Genomic DNA, 21813 nt, shown 5'->3' with positions numbered 1-21813 from the left:
TCCAACCAATAAGAAATCTTTGCCTACTCCAGGGTTATAAAGATTTTTTCCTATGTTCTTCTTCAGAAGTTTTAGAGCTCTAAGTTTTACACTTTGGATTGTGGCTTACAAAATAGTAACTTTTTAACTATGAACCAGATTATCATAATTACACTATTTTATATTCATTTTACTTTGGAGTGCACAGAGTGATCCATTAAACTTTGGGTTTGCTCATAATCCCATGGTTTTACTGTGATTCTGTTTTGTAGATAAGGAAACTGAGGCCCAGGGGAGTAAACATGTCACCCAAGTCTAGTACCTGGAGAAACCAGCAGCATTCTATGACTTTTGCTCCAAGTCATTCTCTTTGCTCCTACACCTATGGCATGGTTTTATTTGGTGCAGTAGTAGAAACTGTAATTATTTTTTCCCCTTAGTGAAGCTTAAAGAGAAGAAAGAAGGCAGTTTGGTTATTCTTTTTATTAAAATGGCCTCTTATTCTTTGGTAGAAAAGGATAGTTAATTTCCCCCTGATAAAATGGCAAGGTAAGGTCACAAATCCTGAAGTCTCATCCCAGCCCCACCACTTCCTAGCTCTTAGGCCTTACACCATAGGATTAAGGCTACTGAACTTCGTTTTGCTCATCTAAACTAATGCTCCTCTAATGTACTTATCTTACAAGATTATAGTAAGGATTAAATTAGGTGAGAGATATGGACATGCCTACTGTGCTACCTGCACATAGTAGACTTTATTACCTGGTCATTTCTTTTCCTCTTAACACGTCTATAACTTATTGCACTTATCAAGGAGAATCTAGAACCACATAGAATTCTCATTGCACTCTGCTCAACACAGGAGAGTCTATCTAAGTTTTTCTTAGTATTTCCTTGATTGGCATTAGAGTTACCAACTTAGAAAACAAATGTGTCAAGCATATTATTTTCTATCTTTCAGAGAGGCTACGGCAATACATATATTCAGCCAAAAACTGACCCCAGAGGGGAAAAAAAGTCTCAAAACCTATTTCAGTAACACACTGTAGTATTCAGTGCTTACGTCTTTATTTCTTCCCTGTAACAACTTGTTGAGTCTATTGAATGTGCACATTCTAGGGTAGAAAGATCTTACAAATATTATTTATAATAATAGTAATCTTTTACAATGGTCTATTAGCTTATGAAACTGGGTAGAATAGTTTGTGTAAGATCACATGGAGAGGAGATGAGGGAGCCGGTGTTAGAACCCAGCCCTATTCCATCCAAGTCCCATCTGGTTTCATACCCTGTCTTGCTGACTCTGTATTGCAGCATTAACTGGTCACTGCCCTGTGTGTCAAGTGCTTAGCTAGCCACCACCCAAGAGCCATACAAAGTCATCTTTTGGCCTTCTGGAGTGATTTTAGCTCCACTAGACTGATTTTATGACCTTAAATGATCTAAATAGCTCATCTCAGAATAGTTTCCTGTATTTCATCACCTCTTCTGCTTTGATACCTGGAATTAGACTTCTGTATGGGCATAAGTGATGCTGACTGAGGAAGACAAGAAAGTGTAGCTGCAATTGCTCTGTTCTCCTGGGTGTGCAAGTGTGTCATACCTACACATGAACTGGAAAGCCAGAGACAGGATTTCTCCTAAACCTTTTTCCTAAACATGGCTGGTAAAGTGCCCATTGCATTCCAGGCACTGGTGCTTACATTCTCTTTGTCAGTCATTAAAATGTGCAGGGTTGGAGTTCTCTTTCCCAATATACAAGATGGCAGGTGAAAAAGTTGTGGAGCGGGATACTAAGGAGAAGAAACCCGAAGCCAAGAAGGCTGATGCCAGTGGCCAGGTTAAAAAGGGTGACCCCAAGGCTAAAAAGCCCAAGAAGGGGAAGCCCCATTGCAGCCGAAACCCCGTCCTAGTCCAGGGCTTCAGCAGATACTCCCCGTCTGCCATGTCTTCCAGGAAGGCTGCGTACAGGAGGAAATACTCGGCCACTAAATCCAGGATCGAAAAGAAAAAGAAGGAGAAGGTTCTTACAACTGTCACAAAACCAGTTGGTGGAGACAAGAATGGTGGTACCCGGGTGGTTAAACTGTGCAAAATGCCTAGGTATTATCCCACTGAAGATATGCCTTGAAAGCTGTTGAGCCACGGCAAAAAACCCTTCAGTCAGCATGTGAGAGAGCTGCAAGCCAGCATCACTCCTGGGACCATTCTGATCATCCTCACTGGATGCCACAGAGGCAAGAGAGTGGTTTTCCTGAAGCAGCTGAGCAGTGATTTGCTACTCATGACCAGACCACTGGTTCTCAATCGAGTTCCACTGTGAAGAACACACCAGAAATTTGTCATTGCCACCTCCATGAAAATTGATATTAGCAAAGTAAAAATCTCCAAACACCTTACCGATGCTTACTTCAAGAAAAAGAAACTGTGGAAACCCAGACACCAGGAAGATGAGACCTTTGACATAGAGAAGGAGAAATACGAGCAGCGCAAGGTTCATCAGAAAGCTGTGGACTCACAGATTTTTACCAAAATCAAAGCTGTTCCTCAGCTCCAGGGCTACCTGCGATCCGTGTTTGCCCTTACAAATGGAGTTTATCCTCACAAATTGGTGCTCTAAATTTTTTACTAAGAACCTAATTAAATAACTGATCATATTAAAAACAAACAAACAAACAAAAAAACGATTTTCAGGATTGGGACCAGCAGATGGCATAATGGTTACATTGCTGGACTCCCACATAGTTGACCATGGTTCAAGTCCCAGACCCAGTTGCTTAAACTCACACCAGGCGCATGTGCATGTGTTCCCAAAATCCTGAGAGGAGAATGGAGGAGAAAAGATTCCGGCTATCCACTCCTGTGGGTGTGATTCCTCATGTTTTATCTCTCTGTCTCTCTGATGAGCACACATACCCTATAGCAAAAATCTCTCAAAAAGGAAAAAAAAAAATTTGCAGGGTTATAGTGTTTACAAAATATTCTCTAGACCTAAGACTGGAGCTCAACATCATGTAGGTTACAGGGTATTGAAGAGCAGAATCCCACCTCCTATGTCAGGATGCAAGACTTACACAGATAAAAGGTAACTATAAATTTGCCATGGACCATAAATATTCTGCTAACAATAAGTGCATTTTACCAAGGGCAGGCCCATGAATTTTCAGGGGATATTCTCCATTTCATGTTCATCCAATCCTTCAGTGTGGAAAGAGAGGGGTTCTGCAGCCAGGCAGGACTGACCCCCCCAGGGCTAGGGCCATAACCCTCTGCAGATGACAGACTTACACAGTTGTTGAGAGAATGATCTATGAAAGCCCTGAACGTGGTGCCTGACCCATGCACACCGTGTATCGATCTCTCCCTGCTTTTGCCTGGTTGTCTTTCATTCTCTTGCCTCAGTCTCCCTTATTAGACTGAGGCCTTCTTAAAGGCAGGGATTGTTTCTGCGCAGGCAGTCATGAGAAGTTTCTGTTCCTTTGCTTTCTCTCTCTCCCTCTTCCTCTCTCTTTCAGATAGGGATAAAAGTAAAGGTGAATACCTTGTTAAAGAGGAGAAGAGGAATCATTTCATTTACAGCTCAAGAGGAATTTGGGGTTGATTCATGCATAACAAAAACCTCAATATTACGTCTTTACTCTTTTAACTTGCTCATGACTTGAGATCTGTGAGGTCAGCAAGAAAAAGGAACCTATGCTTTACATGTCTACTGTGTGCAGAAAAGCGCCTTTCCTTGAGTTGTTTTTGCCTCCCATGAGCTTCCTTCTTTTTTTTAAAGACAGGGTCTCACTGTGTCACAGACTTTCTGTCTTAGCCTCTTCCCAGGTAGGACTGTAGGCACAGACTACCACGCCCAGCTCTTTTCTAACTACTGTCTCTCTAGATTGCTGAGGCCAGCTTCAACTTGAGATCTTCCTGCCTCAGATTCCTAAGTCACTGGGATACAGGTGCATGCCACCATGCATGACCTTTAGATTGTACAAGAATTGAACACAGGCTTCCCATGTGATCCCAGCCTGCAGAGCACAGAGCCCTAGCAGCACAGCACTGCAGCTGGGCCAGCAAACTTCCTTCTTACCCTCCTATATAGGTGAGGTCATTGTCACACGGCTTTTTTTTGTAGAGATTTTTGCTATAGGGCACGTGCGCTCGCCAGACAGACAGAGAGAGACATTAGAGACAGAAAGTGAGAAATCACCCCCAGGGGGGATGGTCATGCCGCAATCCCTTCTCCTCCATTCTCCTCTCGGGATCTTGGGCACACACGCTCACGCGCCCGGGGTAAGTTTTAAACCACCGAGTCCGGAATGGGAACCGCAGTCGACTATGTGGGAGTCCAGCAACATAGCCATTACGCTAACTGCTGGTTCCCGCCACACGGCTTTAATAGCATACATCATTTCACTGGATGAGCCCTGACTGGTTAACATGTAGGTTAATGCCAAAGTCGTTCATTTTCGTTTCAGTATGATGTCCTTTCAAGAGGTATCCTTTAGCAATTGGTGATGTTTAGGCTTTGTTTAGATGATAGGTTGGGTTTTATTTATTAAAATGTATTTATTTATTTCATGAGAGAGACACAGAATCAGAGAGACAGGCATCTCCAGCAGGTTCTTCATGCCACGATTCAACCCCAGTCTCAGCTGGCCCTGAACATGTTCAAGGAGGCTCCAGGGTACAAAGCCGGGGCCTTTCCCATGTGAGTCCAGTTGTACTTCCACTGGACCAACACCTGGCCCCTGGGATGGGTTAACTTTTGCCAAAGCCAATAGTCTGAGGTAGGTTGGAGACCAACAGCTTTCTACCTGCTGACTTGCAGAATCCTTGGGTGTCCCTTCCTTATAAGGTTGACAGGGCACATTCAGGAAGCAGCCAGAAATCAGAGATTACAATGCTAGGGTTGGCCTCCTTCAGCCTCAAGCACTAAATCTACCTCGGGAGGCTTTGACATGTGACCCTTTACATTATTCATAACTGAATAACCAGGAGTCACCAAAATACCAGTCCTGGGAAAATTGCTTAGAGAAGAGGTTTACAGTAGGTCTTGTAGTAAGCAAAGAGATAAAAATGATTCTTCACATCAAGAAGCCTGAAGATAGGAAGGAAACACAAAGCATAATGAATTAATTCCTACCAAAATGCAAGCTTCTTCTGAGCCAGATACTGTGTTGAACACCATGCATATATTATCTCATTAAATTGACTCCTATCAATTCTATGAGTTAGATATTAAGATTTCTAGTTTATTTATTTTTAAAAAACCAAGTTTCAGAAAATCTATGTAACTTACCCTCTGCCAAACAACTGTTGGTCATTGGAAGTCATGGTGCATTTTTCTCTAGCTTTTCTATACAAAAATGCATCCTAACTTTTCTTATGATGCAATAATAAGAAGGGCTAAGACACAAATTCAGGCCTGTTTATGCCAAAGCCTTGTTTTTAACATAGTTTGACTATGATTAAAATGCAAAGGGAGATGAAGCCATAGGTTATAAAAGAAGAGGTAACTCTGTAGTCATGGTCACAGGCTCGAGAGCTGCAGGCCAAATTCAGCCTGTAGATGTGTTTTTCTTTGGTCTGCTCTTTCTCTTGACCAATGTCTTCATTCTTCTCTATTGTCTCCCTTCCTCTGGGACTCATGTGAGTGATCATTTATCTTCAGACTTGCACCACTGTTTTCCTTACACAGTGCTAAGAGGAAAGTGTACTCTTCAAGTACCCAAGTCACTATCACAATTTTTCTTATACCATTTCTGTCCCATTTTTTTACCTGCATTACCTGCCTACATTTGAGATGGTGGACACATTGTGAAGTGGAGCAAAGACAGGTGTGAAATGGATTTATTAAATTTTGTTGGAGCCACACTCACAGCAGAAGTGGTTCTCTTATCCTGAAAACAATATCCATGCCTTGAAATTCATTTGCCCTCTGGGACTTGTTAGCCTGTGATGGCTCTTAGTGGAGCTCTCCTGCCACTCGAGTGGCCACTGCACCTCAGTCTCGCACTTACAGTGCCTCTGTCTTTCTGTTCACCTCCCCAGTGCCCAGCATGCAGTTTGCCAAGGATTTGCTCCTGGTGAGGGAGAAGGAGGGTGTCCTGCATGTCCCTATCATTCGGAGTGGAGATCTGAGCTATGAGTCATCGGTGAGGTGCTACACTCAGAGCCACTCGGCTCAGGTCATGGAGGACTTCGAGGAGAGGAAAAACACAGACCAGTCACGGATTACATTCCTAAAAGGAGAAAAAGTAAGTAGATTCGTGGTGCCTGAAATGTGGGAATCTCTTCTTCCTTCTTACCTTTACTTGCCCATAATGAATAAATTCTGAACATTCTTAGAATCTCCTTACTAATTGAAATTAAATGTGACGATGTTGTATATTCCATGTGGCTGTGTTCTTCATATCCCACTTAAAATGAAACGCATGTATCGTTGGTTGAGCTGGGAAGTTTAGACAATGTGTAACTTTTGGGAACTTAGCAGAATCAAATGAATGAGCATCCTCTGAGTCTGAAACTACCTTAGAGATGAACACAACACGCTATTACACTTATAGAGGAAGAGACAGTTCTCGAATACCTGAGGCCCCATCCCAAGGCAACATGCATCCTGCTATAGGACCAAATAGGCAGATATTGAACATACTCAAGTCCCTCGAGTAGTCTCTTGGAAATGTACATGAAAAGGGCATGCCTATGGGCATAGGAATTCCAACCATGAAACTCATTGCTAACCATGGCTTGCACCTGCAAGCTCAGTGCATGTCGTACTTCATTCCCTTTTCCACCTATCCTGTTTAATACTTATCTTTTAATTTGTATTTGTTCTTTAAAAAGGTCTGTTCTGGGTCCAACAGGTGGTATGGTAGTTAAAGGTGCTGGACTCCCACATGGCTGACTACGGTTTGAATCCTGAACCTGGCAGCTTGCTTTCTTACTTTCTTTCTCTCTCTGTCTCTTTCTAGTGAGCATGTGTGCCCTATAGCAAAAACTTTAAAATAATAATATCAATAAATAAAAGTAAAATAAGTAAATACATTTTTAAATGGCCTGTTTTGCACATGTGATTTTTAATTTATAAAAATGCTATTGTGTTATATCTTTTTAAATCTCTTATTATTTTTACTCAGCAATATATTTTCGGAGCTATCAATGTTGTTTATGTGTATATCTCATCAATTGCTTCTAACCATTACATAGTATTTCTTGGTGTGTTATCCACTATATTTTACTCATGTTTTCTCATCAATAGATAATAAGGGACCTCAGTGATAACCCCTTGTGACCTCCTTGTACTTGGTCCCACAGAAACTGCTTCAGTGTACATCCTCATATGTGTCCACTTATGAACCTGAGGGAGAATTTCTTTGGTTTTATACTCAGGTGCAGAAATGCCGGGCCACAGAGTATATACATAGGCTTAATTCGAGAACATAGTGTCAGAATGCTTTGCAGAATCATTGAAACTAGAACCAGAATTGCGTGAGGATTGCTATAACCCTATCTTCCTCTTCAACATTTTACTATTACTCAGCTTCTAAATTTTGGCTAGTCTAATAGGTACCATGTGACATCTCATTTTAATTTCTATTTTTCTAACTACTATTGTTTCATATTCTTATTACCTTTTTTAAATGTTTTCAATTTTTTTTACAATTAAACTACATTTATTTTGGTACAAAAACTTTGTAAAATTCATACATAGTTTTCCTATTACATGTATTTCCATGTGCTTTTTATTTTTATGAAATTTTTAAAATTAATTAATTTACATTCATTCCCTAAGCATCGTCACAGCATACAAAATGTGATTTCCCATCCAGAATATACTGCATCATGGCTTAATTACGCATATTCTTATTATCTTAATGGTTTTCCAATTAGCTTCTTTTTCTCTTTTGTTCTTTATTGTATTGTGATCTTTTTCTTACTGATTTATAGTACTTTAGTGTATATCCTAAATATTAATTTCTTGTCTTTTTAGACATATTAGGTATATTTTTAACATCTTGTCCCTTTCCGCACTTCAGTTTACCTTTAATGATGGTATTCTTAGTTAAACAAAAGTCTTCAATTTTGAGACTATCAAATGCATTACATATTTGCCTTAGAACTAATCCTTTTGAAGTTTGATGTAAGGAAAACTTATCTATTGTAAATCATTTCAGATTCTTCTTCTGTTTTACTACCAAAAACAAACAGAAAAAGTGAAAGCTTTTCTATTGGGATGTTCATGACTTTTCCACATTCATGACGCATCAAGACCTGTCTTAGTTATACATTTTATGGTAATTGCACTGATGGCAGGTTGAAACGTTTAGAAACACATACAAATACTAAAAATGCTGTCTTCAATTTTGAGTGTATGTTTCTGTATTTATTTTAAGTTTAAAAGATCATTTTCTGTCTAAGTAGCTTTAACTTTAATAAGACAATAAAAAAATACAGCCTAATAATACGTATGTTAGCCACATGACAATATATCTATATTCCTAGCACATTTTGGAATCTTCATTTTTCTTTAGCTTCCTAAGTATATGAATGGTCTTCAAGGGGAAAATGTGTATTATGGAGAAATTATGCATAGATTTCAAAATTTTGCAACAAAATAAACTCATACTTTAATTCCATTTTCCATACTTTGTGAAGTCCCCTCAGATGTCTTTTGAACTTGTCATTCACTAAAACATATTTTTGGAAAAAAAACAGATCTGAAGGGTAATAATTAATGCTTTCCATAAGGAATTTTTATTGTGATAAAAAGGAAGGAAAAAATAAAAGGATAACATTCTTTATGGACCTAAAACTAGGTTAACAAGCCGTATATAAATGTTCACAGAGATGTTTTCCTCTCACTTAGTATGACTTGTGTGTGAAAGTGAAACTTCTTTGTACCCCAGATCCTGCAAAATAGTAGGACAAGGGATTTAAAGTGATGCAATTCAAAATATTCTACATCATGTCACCTGACTCTACTGTTGAGGCCACAATATTATCTCAAATGTTTTTACCTTATTTTACATTTCCCAAAACTACAATCCTCAGTAGAGAATATTCCATTTGAGAAGCACTTGATTTCTTTCCCTCCAACAGGGATTTGAATAGTGTTTTCAGTCTTGAAGTATTCAGCAATTTTCTGATGAGGGCTGATCAATATGATAAATCCTCATCATCAGATATCTACCTGTTTCAACATGTGTAAATGTGTTGAACAGCTCAGACAAAAAGTAAGAAAGCATAATAATGTTCTCCAGATGCATTTTATCAAGTTATTTGTTTTATTGGTCTTGTTTTTTATAACTCATCACCAATAATTCAACACAATTTGGAATGTTCTAATACAGATATCCACCTACAGATAAGTTCCACACAAGCATGAACTATTACACATTCTATTTTGTGAGCGAAACTTCATGGATCCTTTTGGCATGAATTTCAAGCCACCAGGTTTGGGACTCCAGTGAGCACTTGTGCCCTATAGCAAAAATGTTTAAAAAAATCAAAATAAATGCTAAGACAGAAATTCTGAGAATAAAAACCATTTAAGTCACTGGTGTTCAAGGGAAAGATTGGAAATGCAGTTTGAGTTTGTATCTATTCTTCAATGTGGCTAAGAATGAAAATCATTTTCTAGGAAACCCAAGTGGTCTACTGATACCTTACTGCAAATTTTAACCTAGCTTATGCCCTTGGCTACAGGTGAAGAACTGTACTGTCTATATCCATGATGACTCTATGTTTGAGCCAGAGGAACAGTTCAGAGTCTACCTTGGCCATCCACGTGGAAACCACTGGAGTGGAGCTAGAGTTGGAAAGAACAACATGGCCACCATCACCATATCCAACGATGAAGATGGTAACAGAAAAAATTGTCTTCAGTTAGTCTTAGGTTGATGGGCACAAACTGATGCTTTACTAATATTGTGATTATTTTGTGTTTTGAAGAAGAAAGTGCCTATTGATAATTATCTCTGAATAAAATGTTAGCAGCAAATGATTTCTCTCTACAGAGCTCCAGCATGTTCATCAGTTGTGGGTTTTTTTAGAGAGATTATTGCTGTAGGGCATGTGCACTTACTGGAGAGACAGAGAGACAAAAAATGAGAAATCACCCCCCAGGGGGCACGGCCATGCCATAGTCTCTTCTCCTTCATTCTCCTCTCAAGATTTTGGGCATGCACACACATGCACCAGGCATGAGTTTCAAGCCGCCAGATCTGGGACTCAAACCATGGTCAGCCATGTGGGAGTCCAGCGAAGTGATCATTGTGCCATCTGCTGTCCCAAGTTCATAGGTATTTGAATCTCATTATTCCTTATCGTATTACCAAGAGAAACAGAATAAGTATGGTTACAACCTAAGATGGGCCAGCTGGTGGCATGGTGGTTAAGGTAGCTAAATCTCACATGACTGCATGGTTCAAGTCTCTGACCCAGCAGCTTGTAAGATACATTGGGCACATGTGCTTGTGTGCCCAAAATCTCTAGAGGAAAATGGAGAAGACATTATAGGGTGACTATCCCCCTTGGAGGGTGCTTCCTCACATTTCCTCTGTCTCCAGTGGGCATTTGTGCCCTATAGCAAAAATGTTAAAAAATAAAAAATAAATGTTAAGACAGATATGCTGAGAATATAAACCACTTAAGTCACTGGTGTTCAAGGGAAAGATTAGAAATACAGTCAGACTCCGATGAATGCCATGTAGTAATTTAAAACACTGCCACCTTCCTGGAAAGTTCTTAATTTTTCAGTTTTGTTCTGATTGATTTGGCCTACTAACCTAAAAAAACTTAAATTCTGTTGTCAGATATTAAGCAAAGAGTGACCCTAGGCACTAGGGAAAACAAAACCTTTTTCAAGTTGGGACATAATTATTTCAGTATAATAGATATTTTAATGAGTGAATGGATAATAATATTACAAATAGTAATAGCTGTGTTTTACTGACTATTTACTTCATAAAAAGAACTAAGCTAAGCAGGTTGTATTATCTTATTTCACTTAATCCTGACCGTAATCCCTTGAGGTAAGTGTTGCTATCCCAGTATTACAGATGAAGAAACTGAACCTCGTAAAGTTGTGTAATTTTCACTCCTACTTACATAGCAATAAGCAGCAAAACTGGATATGAACCTTATTTTATCTGATTCTAGAATTTGCACTCTTTTTTTAAGAATTATTTAATTGATTTTCATTTGACCAGAGAGAGACAGAGTAAGAAAGAGGAAGATTGAGAGAGAGAGAGAGAGAGAGAGAGAAGTGAGAAAGCAAGCCGCCAGGTCCGGGACTTGAACCATGGTCAGCCATGTGGGAGTCAAGCACCCTTAACCAGCACTCTAAGAATTTATATTCTTAACGTACACAAGAGTCAGTAGAATTCTTTTTATTTTAAGAATTATTTATTTAATTTTATTTATTCATTCATTTATTTAAATTTGACCAGAGAAAGACAGACACATAGAGAGAAGGAAAGAAAGAAAGCTGGCCACCAGGTCCAGGACTCAAATCATATTCAGCCATGTGAGAATGTCCAGTGCCTTAACCACTATGCCATCTGTTGACCTGAGTCAGTGGAATTCTTAGGGTTGTTAATGAAAACTCAGGGATTACCTTGGACATCAGGTAAAATTTTAAAATCCAGGAAAAAAAGTTGAAGTAGTTTTTACCCAAGGAAACAAGTTGAATCCCCAAGTGAACCTCAACACAGAAAATCCCAACAATTGAGACTCAGAGAGGTCACAATTTATACTTGCCCTTGACTCTCCTAGGAGTCAGAAGGATCATTCCTTTTTTAAGATTTAAATGCATATAGGGTGTTGTTTTATTTTTAGGAAAACTTATTTTGCATTTTCGTGTTTTTTTTAATTGACAAGTACATATTATATAGTGTGTGGATGAATATAGAAGTGTTTGTTTGTTTGTTTTAGGTTTTTGCCATAGTGCACAGGTACACTCCAAGAGAGACAGAAAAAGGGAAGGTGAGAAATCACCTCCCAGGGGGAATGGCCATACCACAATCCCTTCTACTGCATTCTTCTCCTGGGATTTTGGGCACACACACACATGCTCCCAGGATGTTTTTCAAACTGCCATGCCCAGGACTCAAACTGTAGTTGGTCATGTGGGAGCCCATCACCTTAACCACTGTGCTACCTGTTGGACCCAACATAGAAGACTTAATGCAAAGAGCATTCTTACTGAAATCTATAGGGTCAAATGAGGCTTATCTTCTACAATTAGAAAGATTCAACTTCCTGAGAGGAAAAAACAAATGTAGATGTTAGAAATTTCTGCAATATTTTCTCATATACTAAAGATGGTATAAAACGTGTAACTGTTTTCAGTTTTCTCATCCCTTCTGTGTTTAATGTTAGAGCATGTGTGCATGCATGAGAGCAAGGGAGAGAGAGTGTCCTTGATGAGTCTTACTGCCCTGAAATTATTTTCCTCCAGCCCTCCAGCTTGTCAGGATCTTGGTCATGCCCGTGTTTTGGGCCAACAGAGGGATCCAAACCTACAGTTGGCCGTGGAGCTTCTAGCACTACAGTCCAGTATGCTAACGACTATGCCTCCTTGTCTGGGCCTCAAGTTCTCTTTTTTTAAAGAAATTTTTTTGCTATAAGGGCACATGTGCTCCCCAGAGAGACAGAACGAGCCAGAGAAACAAAGCAAGAATCACCCCTCGGGGGGATAGCTATGCCACAATCCCTTCTCCTTCATTCTCCTCTTGGGAATTTTGGGCACGCATGCACACGTGCCTAGCGTGAGTTTAAAGCCACCAGTCTGGGATTCAAACTGCAGTCGAGTATATGGGAGTCCAATGACGTAACCATTATGCCATTTGCTGATCCCAATTTTCCCGTGTTTTTATCTCACTCTGTCTCCCATTACCACCACTATAGCTACTACCACCCTGCCCATCTCCATAGGAAGATAATAGAAAAGAAAGCATGCTTTGAATTTTTTGGTAAAAATTAACCTATTATTATTAATCATTTCCTAACAATAAGGATGGTATCCTACACCATATGTATTAACAAGTACTATTTTCCTGAATTATCACTGTAGCCAGTCACTAACACGCTCAGTTTTGTGAGTAAGAAAAAGCTAAGGAGGAGGTGAGAGCAGCAGGGCATAGCGGAAAGATGGATTTGTTAAATTTAAGTAGTATACAAGTGAGATAAAGTATACGCCTTAGAAATTCATATATGAAAAGCTGATTCATGCAGTCAGTTGATAATATTTATCAAGGGCCTACTATGTCTCAGTCCCTTGACAGATTGTGCAAATTTAAAAACATTCCGTGAGCTGTACAGCCCACATGGAAACTGGACATCATGAATTTCAGGGTCTCTAGAAATATTTCCTACATTATATTGTTTTTAATAGGAAATGTGAGAAATAACTCCTCCAGGATCACTAATAAATTTCTTTTTTCCAAAGCATTGCTTAGAGGTAAATACTGATTGATTTTTATGACTATAAGGCATTTTGCCTTTGGATTGTTAACTATTAGGTCATTGGAAAAGTCATGACGTATTTTTCTGTTTTTCTATACAGACTGTGACATGACTGTTCTGACAACCCAGTTATATGAACAGTTCCCTCTTGTCATTATAAAGTGCTTTCGTGGGAGTCTGGATCCTGTGTGCTATTCCAACTTGCTCTTCTTTTCCTAACCATGTTTCCTTAGCCCCCACCATTGAGTTTGAAGAAGCTGCATATCAAGTCCGGGAACCCCCAGGGCCAGATGCCATTGCAATCCTGAACATCAAAGTGATCCGCAGAGGGGATCAGAACAGGACCTCCAAGATTCGATGCAGCACGAGGGATGGGTCTGCCCAGTCTGGTGTGGATTATTACCCAAAGAGCCGAGTCTTGAAGTTTAGTCCTGGTAATTGAATGCCAACCCTAATCTGTAGGTTTTACTTAGTAGAGAGGCAGGTAGCTTGTATGTGAAGACAGGGGTGAACAGACAAATGAAACCAGAATTCCAATAGCATAAAGCGTATATTAAGCACACATTTGAGATTACAAGGACAATTTTTTTCTTTCTTTCTTTCTTTTTTTAATTTTTTTAATTTTTGCTATAGGGCACGTTTGCTTGCCAGAGAGAAAGAGAGAGAGAGAAAGTGAGAAATCTCCCCCGCAAGGAGGAGGGCCATGCTATAATCCCTTCATCTCTATTTTCCTCCCAGGATTTTGGGCACACTTGAACATGCACTCCAGCATAATCCTCAAGCCTTTGGGTCCAGGACTCGAATTGTGGAGTCAGCCACATGGGATCCAGTTGGCTTAACCTCTATGCCACTTGCTGGTCCATCCCAGGCACAATTTTTAATTAGTAAAAATGTCGTAAAAATAGGTCACTTACTTCAGAAAGTGCTGGCCATTTTGGGTCACTTAAAAGAAAATTTTTAAGGCTGTGATGTGGTTGAGTAATAAGAGTACTTGGTTTTAATTTTGTTTTAAATCTAAAACAAAATTATTGCTGTTATTCAGCAAACATTTGTGCAAATACTGTACTGAGTCTTTCAGGGATGACTAAATCTGGAAGGCACAACCGCTGTGCTCAGTGGTTTAACTTCTACTTAAGAAATGGGATGCCCTGTTAAGAGCTTTCCCAAAAAGTTTGTCCAGAGAGAGAGAGATGGAGATGAGTCCAGAAAGAGAAAAAGATAGAATTTGGGTCATAACTAGCTGTTTTACTTTTTGTAGTGACTTGGATGAATGAGACAGGAAAGGGTTGAATTGTAGACCAGGCTTTTTTCTGAAACTTTCTGAAGGAGTAAAATTAAAAGGTTGGTACAGATTCTCATGCCATTTTTTGTTGTTTTTGTTTTAGTTTTTGGAACTTTTTTTTAGTTGTTTGTTTGTTTTGTTTTTGTGGAGTTTGTTTGGTTTTGTTTTGCTATAGGGCAGATGCACCCACCGGAGAGACAGAAAGAGAGAAATCACCTCTCAGGGGGATGGCCACACCACAATCCCTTCTCCTCCATTCTCTTCTTGTGATGTTGGGCATACACGCACCCTGTGCCCAGGGTGAGTTTTAAGCTACTGGAACCAGGACTTGAACCACAGTCGACTACATTGGAGTCCAGCGATGTAACCATTATGCCATCTGCTGATCCCTCCTGGTGGGCAGCAGCATTAGAAGGACTTTTCAGAGATGTTTTGGCAAGTTGAGGGAGAATGTTACTCAGAAATTATGAAAGCTGGTGGGTGAGGGGGTCTGTACGTTTCTCTCACCTCCCTGGAGCTTTAAAGGGCTTTTGTCTCCATCCCATGTGTGTCAGGTTGATGTCTGCTGAAAAGATAGATAACCTTCTTCCAGATCTGCACAAGGACCTATCTTTCAAGTGTCTCTTGTTTTTTCCTTCTCTACATAAGGATCTGCAGAAAAGATAGGTCTAAGAGCAACCCAGACCAGATGTCTGTAGATGAGGAAGGGGCCTTAACTACCCCCAGGGATATTTACACTTTCTGAGAATCATTTGACAGAAAAGGAGGGGAGGGGTCTCTTGACTTGAACCCTTCCCTTTTCTGAGCCACTCAACCTCCTTGTTAGTCTTTGCAAAGACAGGTCTAGTACAGTCTTCGAGGTGTATTGCTCCTCAGGGTACAGCTTGGAAGGGTATCTGCATGAGCCAGCTCTCACAGCCACACAGGAGCTCATGCATAAGAGTACAGGAGAAAAAAAATTAAGAAAAAAATAAAATAAAAAAATAACCTCGTAACCAGGGTGAAATGTGTTGTGGATCATAGATTTTTATTACTGCCAGCCAGTGTCAGGCTGGGGCCATTAATCCTCATCTGGTGTCGAATAGTAAATCTGAAGTACTGAGCCTCTGCTGCAGGTAGAATTTGGTCTGTAGAACAGATTCCTCACTTGAGATGGGGCTAAAGTGATTAGCAGCCTCTGCATTTACAGAAAACCTCCAAAAAGAACGGGCATATTTCAACATGATGTCTCAGCAGGGCCAGCCTACACTCTCTCAATACATCCCCTAATGAGGCCTTTGCTTTCTTTCTGTTCCGCCCTCTGCAAAGGTGTGGATCATATCTTTTTTAAAGTGGAGATCCTGTCCAATGAAGACCGGGAATGGCATGAATCCTTCTCTCTAGTCCTTGGCCCAGATGACCCAGTGGAAGCAGTTCTTGGAGATGTGACCACTGCCACTGTGACCATTTTAGACCAGGAGGCAGCCGGGAGCCTCATCCTGCCAGCACCTCCCATTGTGAGTTGCTCAACCCAAAGGATTGCTGCTTTTTTGTCCTGGTGAATAGTTCATGAGACTTGGGCTTTCAGTGCTCTAGTTCTTTAATCTTACAACATATTGGTTCTCAACCAGGAGCAATCCTGCCCCCTAAAATCCCCCTACAGAGGACACTTGGCAATGGAGATATTTTTGGTTGTCACAGCTGTCACACTGGATGGTTCTAGCCTCTCAAGGCTGGAAGCCAGAAATGCTGCTAAATATCCTACAATAACAATAACAAAAATTATTTGGCACAAATGCCAACAGTGCCAAAGGTGAGAACCCCATTCTGACCTAGCAGTGAGATCAAATCATGAACAGCTTAGTCTGATAAAGACAGAAGGAGCAATTTATCTTCGGTTCATCTTCTCATTCCTTTGATGGGACCTACAAGAGTAAGAAAGTAATATCTTTTATCCTCCAGTCTCATCACCCACAACAGATGAAGTAGTCTACAGAAATGTAATACCATGTTTCCCAATTGGCGATGAATAGAATAAATGCACTGACTTAATAATTAGGAGGAAAATGCCTGGAGCTTATCAGGGGAGATTTAACCCCTAGTTGTAAAGCAATCAGAGCAAGTGTTCCAGCCACGTCTAGATAAGAAGAGAATTATTTCAAAATATGTCTTTTAATAGACCATGGAAGAAATACACCACCTTTATTTACTTTTATTTTGACAAGTGTGCTACAGCATACCATTTGCAATTTATGTAACTTTACACTGCCGTTCATGATATAGCTTTGGTTCCAATGTACATAAAAGTAAAAATATTTTCCATATGAGCAATAGGATTTTGATGAGGAATGCGATTAATAGGATAATAAAGCTTTTAACTCAGGCAATAGGAGGATATCTTTCACCTCCCAAAACTGGGAGTATCTTTTAGGGATACCTGTCAAAGCATTGTAAAAACATTTGTCATGTTTTGAGGAGCCCCTAGTTTAAAAGCTTCTGTGAGTCTGTGGGGAAGGGACCCTTCATTCTCTCATCTTCCTGCCTCTCAACCTGGGCTGAAGCTCTGTCGCTTTGTTGCAGGTTGTCACACTTGCTGACTATGACCATGTGGAAGAAGCTTCCAAGGAAGGAGTTAAGAAATCCCCCTCTCCAGGCTATCCACTGGTCTGTGTCACCCCCTGTGACCCTCACTTCCCCCGGTTCGCCATCATGAAGGAACGCTGCAGCGACGCTGGCATCAACCAGACATCTGTGCAGTTCAGCTGGGAAGTGGCTGCCCCCACTGATGGCAATGGGGCCCGATCTCCCTTTGAAACCATCACCGACAACACCCCATTCACCAGTGTCAACCACATGGTAGGTCTTGGTCCTGGCCTGGGGTAGGAGGAAGAGGACAGGCACTGCTCTTCGTTCATTAGACTCTATCAAATTCCTTAAGGTGCACGAAGGGCAGTTAGGATAAAATAAATACGCAGTATACCCACTACACATACAGTCTTCTTATTCTTAGACATAATGAAGGTATTATGGTTTATTAGAAAGAGAATGAAGCTAGTCAGGGCCTGTTCACAAATCGTGATTCTGCCTGTTTTTAGCAATGTGATATTAAGACCTTATGTAACCTTGCAGGTCTTAGTTTCTTGGCTGCTTGTGTTGTTGTTGTTTTGTTTTTTGTTTTGTTTTTTTTTTGGTTTGTTTGTTTTGTTTTGTTTTGCCATAGGGCATGTGGACTCACCAGAGAGAGACAGAGAAAAACAGTGAGAGGGAAAGTAAGAAACGACCCCCCAGGGGGATGGCTACACCACATTTCTTCTCCATTCTCCTCCTGGGATTTTGGGCATGCACAGACAGATACATTCCCGGAGCTACCAGGTCTAGGACTCAAACCATAGATGGCTATGTGGGAGTTCAGCACCTTAACCACCATGCCACCTGCTGGCCCCTGGTTTCAGTTTCTTAATCTGCAAAGTAATATTTCTTCTTAGCCACTTACAAGGTCATTGACAAATGTCATTGATAAGGGATAAAATATGTCAGAGATTCCAGGTACGATTCAACATGTGATTGTTGTTCTTTCACATAACTTGGATCATGCAGTAAGTATTGGGGTATAATCTCCTTACAGATATGAACACGATGCACCAGTGTTACATTGAGGATCCCAGAATGGCTGTCACATTGACGGTACATAGCAGAAGCTGACTAATAAAAGAATAGAATGTTATTGAGTGATCGGCGTTTTATGGAGCCCTGTCGGGTGACAGGAAAAGAAGTCTGTAATGCAGTTGCTGTCCTCAGAGAGCTTAGAGACAAGACCAGCATCTCTGCTAGCACCCGAGAGGCATGGAGTGATATTTCCCCAACCTTACAAACAGTCCACTTCAGTGATTCTACACATCGCACCAACGAAAGAGAGCTGAAGGCAATTGAGATTCAGGCTCAGCACAGTATTGGGGATAAACTAAGCATTTATGGAGTTTTGACTGAAATTAGGTCATTAGATAATTTTAGAAACCAGAGACTTCTTTCAGGTTGAACTTCTCTAGGTTCTCCTCTTCAGCTCAAAGTTAGTCCCACTGTAGTAAGTGCTTCTCTTCAGCAGCTAGCAGAGGAAAGCCATTAGACATAGATGATAGGCTTTGGATAAAGCAGGGCCAGCCACCGCCGTTTTACTTGGCAAAGCTTATTTAAAAAGGCCAGCAGATCAGTTCTTTCACAACATAACCTAGCTCACACTTAAATCATCTTCTGTGTTACAAGATTTTAATAGCAAGACTTAACAACTTGTTGTCCCCTGAGTGTCTAATCCTCTGCTCAAAAAAGACTATATTTATTGAAAGGCCAGACGTGGCTTGCTATGCACTGCAAGGCTTACCCATGTGAGAAAATTCCATGTTCGTGTCTGGATACTTCCCTGAGTGTGCCAGATGAGCACATACATGCCCCTGACCTGAGGCTGGTGAAACTGAGGTGGATCATCGCATCAAGACCCTGTTGGGGGTGTTCTCTCTCTCTCTCTCTTCTTTCTCTCTCTCTGTGTGTCTCTTGCTCATGGAAGAAATAAATTTGTTTAAAATTTTAAAAAGATATGTATATCATATTTATATGTTTGACTTGAGCCAAATGTACACTTTTCACAGGTTTAAAATGTATGACTGTATGATTATAAGTTTTCATTCTTCCAGTGAATTGGTGACCATTATTCTTTTTTAAATTTTTTTGAGAGGTTTATTTGTTGTGTTTTGTTTTGTTTTGTTTTTTGCTATAGGGCATGTGCGCTCGACAGAGAGACAGAGAGACAGAAAGCGAGAAATCTCCCCCCAGGAGGATGACTACACCGCAATCCCTTCTCCTCCATTCTCCTCTCGGGATCTTTGGCACACACGCATATGCAACTGGCGTGAGTTTAAGCCACCAGGTCCAGGACTTGAACCATGGTCGACTACGTGGGAGTCCAGCAACATAGCCATTACGCTAACTGTTGGTCCCGTGACCATTATTCTGTATTTCACTTTCTTGTGCTTTGTCTTTATTTCCTCCATTATTTATTTAATACCATTGTATTATATGCATTTTTGTAGGATGCCTCAAATCCCTTCTGGACTAAGTCCATGTTTAAATAAATAAATAAATCATTGGCAAGTAATTAACAAAAAGTTTAATGGGAAAATCATCTTTAATTTTTAATAGACTTCAGTGAAAATTATTTTCATGGGTCGAATTTATACATTTGTACGATTGCTTTGGGGGAAGTCTATGGGACACAGAACTACTAGTTAATTGTTCTTACATGTCCTTTATTGTGTATATGCACAGGCAATCTAAGGAGTCCTGCCCTACATTTCCTCTGTATAGACTGAGTTAAGCACTCCTATAGCTTCTGTATGGCTAGAAACCTGAAAGAACCTGTAGGAAGACCTTCAATGGGCAGGAGTGTCAGAGGCCAAGTTCTCAGGGTCAAGGCTGCATGTTACTGTAACCCTTATAGTGTGTGAGGCCATTGGGAGGGGCTGGGGGAGTCAGTAGGAAGGAAAAGGAAATAGAACTATGGGGAAAGAGGCATTGCTCCTCTGGATCCTTTCAGCCTGCTCCTGGCAACAGTGACTTGGACTCCAACTCGTCTTGCTGGAAGGCCTGAAAAACAGTTGGGTAGTCCTTAGTCTGAACCTTGTGTATAAAAATAAAACAGTACGTTAGTCCCAGTTATCTTTGGGCTCTTGCTCCCCATCTGTCTACTTGCTCATTGTCTGTCTTACCCACTTAGGCTGGAAGTACTCACTGCTCAGTCCCTTGTACCTGCTTTATGGTCCAAAGTCAATAATTATGTGATGAATTAACAAATAAATAGACAGATCATCAGATGAGTGGATAGATAGCCATCACGATTACCTTGTATCACAGGCTTGTGTCATTTCCTCCAGAAGACACAGTGGGAGGATCTGTTTACATAGCCTGTTATCTGACGTTCTTTGCTCTTCCTGGCAGGTCCTGGACAGCATTTACTTCAGCCGGAGGTTCCATGTGCGTTGTGTGGCAAAGGCCGTGGACAAGGTGGGCCATGTGGGGACGCCCCTCAGGAGCAACATTGTTACCATCGGAACAGATAGTGCTATCTGCCACACCCCAGTGGTGGCTGGGACAGCCAGAGGCTTCCAGGCTCAGTCCTTCATCGCAACCTTGAAATACCTGGATGTCAAGCACAAGGAGCATCCGAACAGGTCAGTCAGGGGTGCCCTCCTTTGTGAGAGGCTGGAGGGAGTCTCAGCTGTCCTTGGTATGTCCTCCAGGTAGGCTGGATCTATGAATGATGCTTCTGCAAAATAAAAATAGTAAGGATAAAGGCCTCAAGAAAAATCTTAATTCTCCCAAGTCCCCTCAAGATCTTACCCCCTGCCTGTCTTCCTAAGCTCATCTCCCTCACCTTGTCGTTTCCCTGCTGGTCCGCCCATGGAGAAGGATATATGACTTCCCAAGGCCTTCAGACTCAGCTTGCAGCTTTCTACCTGCTGTTACCCTGACTCCAACTCTCAGCACCCCTCCCTTTCACAGTGGTTAAATCCTGCTGTCCTACAAGACCTCACTCATGGCATCTCTTTTGGGGACATTCCCAGCATATCCCCCAATTTAATTAGGAGACCCCTCCTCCTGGCTCTCTGGCACCCACATACGCCACTTTCAGAGCATTATTGTCATTTATTTTCTCTGTCCCCAGAGTGGACGGTGAGACCTGAAGGGCAAGGACCATAGTTACTTATTTTGCATCTCCTTTACTTAGCCTAGGGTTTCTTGGCACCAGAGAGTACTCACTACATGCCTACTGAGCAAATGAGTAATAGCACTCTATAAACTATTAGTCACAGGCTTATTTTATTCTTGTACCATCATGATTCTGTGGAAGTTCATATTTTTATTTTTGTGTAGCAAAAGGGAATTCATGCACACCCTACATAGTCATTAAACCTCACAGTATTTAAACGTGTGCCTTTATGCACTGAGTTCATAGAAACGGGTTCCTTTGCATGGAAAAAATAAAACAGGTTTGAATATGAGCGAAGAACATGCATCCCCTTCTTTTTTTTCTGAAATAATAAAATTTATTTTTGTTAAAGAGT

The 21813-nt window shown here is 40.7% G+C and overlaps 1 protein-coding gene and 1 pseudogene across 1 annotated transcript in view; both read left to right on the top strand.

Moving 5' to 3' along the window:
- Positions 1-21813, top strand: part of FRAS1 (Fraser extracellular matrix complex subunit 1) — a 321939-nt gene that overhangs the window by 266234 nt on the left and 33892 nt on the right. Inside the window, 6 exon segments of the mRNA XM_027773018.1 lie at positions 6022-6227; positions 9679-9835; positions 13674-13874; positions 16031-16218; positions 17282-17557; positions 20687-20919. Of these exon segments, the coding sequence (XP_027628819.1) occupies positions 6022-6227; positions 9679-9835; positions 13674-13874; positions 16031-16218; positions 17282-17557; positions 20687-20919 (1261 nt within the window).
- Positions 1742-2599, top strand: LOC102470424 (60S ribosomal protein L6 pseudogene; annotated as a pseudogene).

The sequence above is a fragment of the Tupaia chinensis genome, unplaced genomic scaffold (genome assembly GCF_000334495.1).
Source record: "Tupaia chinensis unplaced genomic scaffold, TupChi_1.0 Scaffold000318_1, whole genome shotgun sequence".
Taxonomy (NCBI): domain Eukaryota; kingdom Metazoa; phylum Chordata; class Mammalia; order Scandentia; family Tupaiidae; genus Tupaia; species Tupaia belangeri.
The sequence above is the reverse complement of the archived record's forward strand: the minus strand, read 5'-3'. Positions and strand labels throughout refer to the sequence as shown.